Consider the following 7,286-nt stretch of genomic DNA (forward strand, 5'->3'; position numbering starts at 1 on the left):
AAGATATAGGAGCAGAATTAGGCCATTTGGCTCTTCGCATCCGCTCTGCCATTGAATCATGGCTGATATGATTCTCATCCCCATTCTCCTGCCTTCTCCCCCTAAACCTTGATCCCCTTATTGATCAAGAACCTATCTATCTCTGTCTTAAAGACACTCAATGACCTGGGCCTCCACAGTACTCTGTGGCAATGAGTTCCACAGATTCACCACCCTCTGGCTGAAGAAATTCCACCTCATCTCAGCTTTAAAGGAGCGTCCGTTCACTCTGAGGTTATGCTCTCCCACTAATGGAAACATCCTCTCCACGTCCACTCTATCTGAGCCTCTCAGTATTCTGTAAGTTTCAATTAGATCCCCCCTCATTCTTCTAAACTCCATTGGGTATAGATCCAGAGTCCTCAACTGCTCCTCAAATGACAGCTATCACTGAAAATCCTCATCATCAAAGGGAAGTACTAATGGGTGGAGCATCATCAAAGTCTCGGAACAGTGTGAAACCTGAAATATCCCGACCCCAAATAAATCCGGTTTGTCAACTGTTGTGATAATATTATATCTTAGTCACTTACAATCCTCAAGCAGTCTGTTTTTTCCTGTGTTACATAAGGATCACATATGTAAATAGCACGTAATGTTCAGGAGGGAGGTAATTGGAACAATTCACTTTGGGCATTTTATGTAGAAATCAGAAACTGATTTTGCAAGGTGTGTATAATATTGTCACACACAACCCCTCCATGGGATCTGAATGAGTAAGGAAATCATTTCCAATAAAGAGAACTAATTGCCTTTCTCTTCCCTCATTTAAACTGCAGGTCTCTGTGGAAAAGGTCCTGAAAATAATGAAGGAGAATGCAAACAAGGCTTTGAGTATTATTCTCACTGCAATTCCACAGGTTGCATCCATGGATTGGTCAGACAACATCAAGAGTTTGAGAGTAAGTTCTGAAAACACAACTGATTTCACAGATCGCAATGCAAACGCATCTTGTCTTTGTTGTATTGTGGCTGCGTGCAAACCGTTCCTCAGCTATGAGACAAGCGGCCCCAAACCTTGGCCTTGTCTGACGCATAAAACAGAGCCTGTACAGCTACTTTACCATGATTGTCAAATTGGCTAAGTTGGTAATATTGTTGCTTTAGTCCAGAAAGTAGTGGGTTTGAGTCTATGCCGTAATCCTACTGTGTATCAGAAATTCAGGTGCATGGGGCAATGTTTTACAAACCATTTTTTTAAATGGTCAACAAATCACAGGCCTTGCATAGCAGAATGGCCAATATGGACTGGTGACGCTCCCTACCAGAAATCCAAAGTTGGAAAATTGCCCCCACTTTATATTTGCAGCATTTTTTGTTTTCATTTTGGATTTACAGTTTTGTGAACCAAAAAGTGGGCAGCAACCAACAACTTCCCCTAATGCAAAAAATTAGAAAGATGCAAAAAAACACAATTAATTCTCCAGTTTAGAACTTGCTCAAGTCTCCTGCATTCCCCTCGGATATTTCCTTTTGTCTTTTATAGAAAGAAATGCTATTGAGAGAATGCTCTGCGCCCTTGTGTATGCACTAATAACAGGGGAAGTCCATCAGTAAGATCTTGCCCACGCATTGGAAAATACCCAGGGCTTAAAATGTTGATTTATCTGTCTTCCTCCGTGGATGGCTGTTGTGGGGCTCCATGTGACACATTCTATAAACAAATTGAAAAGCTGTCATCGTTGTTCATCCTTCAAATTACTGTGGTTGCGTAACCCCAGAAAAAAAAAGCATTCCATGGATAACTTATGTTTTGAAAGGAATGAACAAAGAAAGAAAAGTACAGCACAGGAACAGGCCCTTCGGCCCTCCAAGCCTGCGCCGATTATGATGCCTGCCTAAATTAAAACCATATGCACTTCCAGAGTCCATACCCTTCCATTCCCATCCTATTCATGTGTTCGTCTAGTTGCCCCTCACATGACAGCTTAGTCACATTAATTCCTTTTTATGCCGAGTAAGGTATTTTAAATATTCTCAGATTTTAACCATTTACAAACTTGTTTCCCTCACAGTAAATGTTATCACATGTATGTAATTTTCCTTTATGCTGTTTGCACACTTCTTCATGGGGGAGAAATTGATTTGCGTACCACTGCGTTTGTTGGCACTCGGCAGACTTATTTTGATTCGGGGGCAGGCAGTGTGCAGCCTCTATCAGCAAGGCATTCTTCACTGATCGCATTGAAGAATGCCATGCAGGCCATGCAAGTTGTATAAAAGTGGTGCAAATTCTCCCCCCCCCCCCCCCCCCCCCCGCCCCTCAACAAAAAGTGTGAGCACTTAGCATTTACCAGTCAGATATAGCACGCACCAAAACAAAAGATCATTCTGCTCCAAAATTCGAGATTTCCCCTCCGAGCCTGTTATAGAACCATAGAATCCCCCCAGTGCAGAAGGAGGCTGTTTGGCCCCATCGAGTTTCCGAAAGAGCATCTTACCAAGGCCTGCCCTATCCCCGTACATTTACCTTGGCTAATCCACGTAACGTACACATCTTTGAATACCAAGGGGCAATTTTAGAATGGCCAATCCACATAACTGCACACCTTTGGACGCTAATGGAGGAATTTTCCCATCCCGCCCACCACGAGAATTGTAGTGGTGTGGGGGAGGAACCATGCAAAGGTCCATTGACCTTGGGTGGGATTTTTTGGTTTTGGGGTGAGCGTGGCCAGAAAATCCCACCCTGGGGGACAGTTTTAGCATGGCCAATCCATCTAACCTGCACATCTTTGGACTGTGGGAGGAAACCAGAGCACCCAGAGGAAACCCACGCAGACACGGGGAGAACATGCAAAATCCACACAGTCACCCAAGGCCAGAATCGGACCCGGGTCCTTGGCGCTGAGAGACAGCAGTGCTAACCACTGTGCAACCGTGCCACCCTCTTGTTTTTTTTAATGAAATCAAAATACTTTAAACAACACATTTACTATTTTGTTACACATGGAAGAAATTTTCACAAACTCTATTGTAGATCTTATCCTTAGAAAAGCAGAAACTGTGTGTCAACATTCCAAACTCCATCAAGAGGAGATAAATGAGATGAAAACTAGATTTGTTGCAGTAGAAATTGATTGAACAGCAGTGGATACTTGTGAAAAACTACTCATTGGAGAGAGATTTCAGGAGGATGAAGCCTTCACTAAATGCAAGTGTTGAATGGTGTAGAATTTGATGTAGACTGCACCAGCTTTACTTTTTCAGCACGGTAGCACCATGGTTAGCACTGCTGTCTCACAGTACCAGGGACCTGGGTTCAATTCCGGCCTCGGGTCACTGTCCGTGTGGAGTTTGCACATTCTCCCCCTGTCTGCGTGGGTTTTCTCCAGGTGCTCCGGTTTCCTCCTACAGTCCAAAGATGTGCGGGATATGTTGATTGGCCAAGATAAGTTGATCCTAGTGTCGGGGGATTTAGCAAGTTAAATATGTGGGATTACGCTAATAGGGCTGGGTGGGTTTGTGGTTGGTGCAGACTCGATGGGCCGAATGGCCTCCTTCGGCACTGTAGCGATTCTATGATTCTATTTCCCACAACCTACATCATTTTTTTTTCTGATTAGATTATGAACATGGTTTCAAATTATGGGGAGTTTGTGCCATCTATTTAGACACCGGATGCCGGTTTGGGACTGTCGAAACAGATTTTGCTTAGGATTCAAGGGTCAGCATCAAAGTTTCAATTTGAACCTAGGCCCCTGAGGTCAAAGGGCAGTTTGCTGAGCACTGCATCCAGTTTATTTTTTTGAACGTTTTTTGAGAATCAGAGAACATCTTTTCATCATACCAATTACAGATAAGGCCATCTCTGAGCGCTTCCCTTTTGTGAAAATTCACTCTCCCAATTCACTTACAACTGTATTCTCAAAATCCCAACTGACTGGCCTTTGGCCCCTTGTTTGCCATGAAGCTGCAGCTACTCATCTGCTCAAACATCCTCACCTCCATGTTTGATGCCTTAGTCTCCCTTAAAAACATCACTCTCTCTTACCCTGACCATTCTCTATGGTACAGTCTCATCTCCACACCCTTAAGTTCAATGGAAGCAAACTCAAACAGATATGGTGAACAGCCATTCACTGCCAGATCCACCATTGGATCCTGTTTGCATCTGCCATAAATGCTCACTATACCAGGATCATCCTGGAAAGCAAAAATGACCCCAGCTTCTTTTCTCTACCGCAAGCTGTCTTTAGTAGCTACCCGCCCCCACCCCAACTTGTTTCCTTCATCCTCACCACCAACAAATGTGAGAAACTCCTGGATTTCTTTGTCACTAAAACATTGATATCTCTAACGTCTCTGTCACCGTGAGTCTGTTGCTAAAAGGGGAATTAGGGCTGCGTTTCCTATTGTTGCATTTTCATGAGTTCCTCATGATCAGCCCAATCGGAAAGGGACCGTCTAAGTTGATATCCTGTTCTGCCTGCTCCCCCTTCTTTAAGCTCCTGCTCCGGGGCTTCTCGTCAGGTAGCTGGCGGCGAGGACAGTCCCCTCAGAATGGAGAGTTGTTGGCGACAACCACACCTCCTCTTCCAATGATTGTAGGGCTTCACGGGCACATACCGTCAGCACATGCATTGTTTCAGCACGTCAGTGGTCTGCTTTATCACATTTTGTGTGACAACGTGATTTTCATTGTACCCCATACTGAGGATGTGTCACATGGGTTATGCACTCGTGTCATCAGTCATGTTGTCAATGCGTAGCAGCAATTGTTGTCCAAAAGCTATCTTTTGCTCTGCCTTTGAAGCTGAATGCCTGAGGACTGCTGGCAGGATACCAGGCATTGACGCCCATGATTTCCTGCCATTGGTCACACACCAGCTGGATGCTGAGGGAATGGAATTCCTTTTGGCTGCAGTATAGGGAAGGGTTGACAGGTGGCTCCTGCATGCAATCAGCGCACCCTGCACTATGGGGGCGACTGCTATCTTTACAAAGCCTCTTGCTCACTCCACCTGATTCTCTCTGGGTAGACAACATGATATGCAGTTAGCCCTCTTTGAAAAGAGAATCTCTGTGACCCGCCTTTTTCAATCGTGGCCGGCAAAATGATGTGGCAATATCTCCAGCTCTGAGTCCAACATCACGGTCATCTTCAAAGTCATTGGCAATGAGACTCATGTCTTGTTCCAAGGGACAGGTATGGTTGCAGCAGGTGGCAGATTTCAGTCCTTTTTGAAACACAACATTTCACACACAGGTTAAAAGGGGTGCTAATTGGTGGCAAGCCGACTCCGGTTGGCTGAGTCATTGCCTGGTGGGAAACGATGGAAACTATAGGGCTTCCCATGTTTCCGGGTAAAGGTGCAAGGCTTGGACAGACTCCTTTTAATTATCCAGAGAAAGATCCCTGTGTATGAATGTAATTTCTAGCAAGCGTAAATGAGCCAGGTTTTGAGCTTGACTGAGGCAGTAAGGAAACTGAGATCATTCTACAAGTCTTCATTTATCTAACATTTTCAAGGCCAGTTTCTGAGGTGGGAATTTCTCTGAAGTGAGAGGGGGAAGTCCTGCCTCAAGACAATTAACACTTTCAGACCTAAAAATCCTGGCCGTTATTTGTTTGAGATGGAGAGAATATGAACCAGTGCGCCCATTACTAGTGGGCACAAGCCCATTCCAGAATTGTGTACATAATCTCTGCTGACATTCCAGTGTGTTTCATTGTCCGAGGTGTTGTCCCGTGGAGAGATTTTAAACGAAGGCCCCCTCTCCTGGCTCATGGCAAAGATTTCATGGTCATTTGTATTTGTGCTTGGCATTATCTTCATCAAAAACAGCTCAACTGGCCGTTCATCTCTGCTGTTTTATGAGACATTGCTGTATACTATGCGCTGTCTATGTAACAATATCTAAATTTCAGAGGAAACAAAGCATTTGTTTCACTCCTTCATTTTTTTCAAGAAAGCAATGAGATAAAGTTTAAAATGGTGGCTTTTCATGTCTCTGCTGGCACTGATCCACTTTGTCTGGGAGGTGCTATGTTGGGAGAGCCAGACCCCCTGGTAAAAACACCCTGCGCTTGGATTCCGACACTATCATTGGAACCTGATATGCCATATGCCAGAAATGGCCTCAACTGTCTTGAGGCAGTGTGCTACCTGCTTAATTGAGAGGGTTAAAACATGAAGTTGTAAACTTCTGGCACTTCCAGGGTAGTAAGCAACAGGGGCAGATGTAACTGCCTACCTATTGAGGTTTCCATTGGTAAGAGTTCCCCAATGCCTTTTTTTGAGAGCCAAAAACAATGTCAGAATTTTACCATGCCCTGACACAACCCTTTAGTGGTTAGTCTGTTGCTAACATGCTTGACCTTCGCTCTGGGATTCAAAGTAGGGGTGGGAGTGGTAAACCGGCACATTGGATTAGCTGCCTGTTTCATATCTCCACTCAACCTGCCTTCCATGAAAGTTAAGCAAACCGTATTACAGATGCCAATTGATGTTGTCAATTCCTGCCTCAGCTAAAGTTCCAGGTTTTTCCCGATATTGGTGATTGTTACAGTGAAGGATACTTTTACTTGCAGTCAGTTCAGGGAATTGTGTATTTTAATAATGCTGATCTTTGATTTTCAGGCCTCTCAGGAAGGGTCAGTTATGTTGCCAAAGCATTGAAACTTAGGTGACCAGAAGATGGTTCAATTCCTCAATTTATATTACATGATTATGATTACATTCACTGCTGTTTCCAATATGTTACTGTCAGTGTATTCATTAATAAAAAAATCAAACCACTACCTGAATTGTTGGCATTCAATTTTATCACCACTTTGTCTGCCATTTTCCTAACCAGTTTATTCCATGGTTTATTAATGTTTTCGATACAAGTGGTGAAAGGTTCTTCTCATCTGTTAACCTCACTGATGTGGAGGTGCCGGCGTTGGACTGGGGTAAACACAGTAAGAAGTTTAACAACACCAGGTTAAAGTCCAACAGTTTTATTTGGTAGCAAAAGCCACACAAGCTTTCGGAGCTCCAAGCCCCTTCTTCAGGTGAGTGGGAATTCTGTTCACAAACAGGGCATTTAAAGACACAGACTCAATTTACATGAATAATGGTTGGAATGCGAATACTTACAGCTAATCAAGTCTTTAAGATACAAACAACGTGAGTGGAGAGAGCATCAAGACAGGCTAAAAAGATGTGTATTGTCTCCAGACAGGACAGCCGGTGAAACTCTGCAGTTTCTGCAAGGGAAACCTGCATCTCTCTCATCCAAGTACGCTTCACCTGTGTGCT

At 44.0% G+C, this 7,286-nt stretch overlaps 1 protein-coding gene across 1 annotated transcript in view; it reads left to right on the plus strand.

Annotated features, from left to right (window-relative positions):
- mtap (methylthioadenosine phosphorylase) overlaps nucleotides 1-6,782 on the plus strand; it is a 178,325-nt gene extending 171,543 nt beyond the window's left edge. Inside the window, exons 7-8 of the mRNA XM_078214282.1 lie at nucleotides 819-941; nucleotides 6,624-6,782. Coding sequence (XP_078070408.1) covers nucleotides 819-941; nucleotides 6,624-6,662 — 162 coding nt within the window. The 3' untranslated portion in view covers nucleotides 6,663-6,782. The remainder of the gene's footprint in view (nucleotides 1-818; nucleotides 942-6,623) is intronic.
- The last annotated feature ends 504 nt before the right edge of the window (nucleotides 6,783-7,286 follow it).

This window comes from Mustelus asterias, chromosome 6 (genome assembly GCF_964213995.1).
Source record: "Mustelus asterias chromosome 6, sMusAst1.hap1.1, whole genome shotgun sequence".
In the NCBI taxonomy this organism is placed as follows: domain Eukaryota; kingdom Metazoa; phylum Chordata; class Chondrichthyes; order Carcharhiniformes; family Triakidae; genus Mustelus; species Mustelus asterias.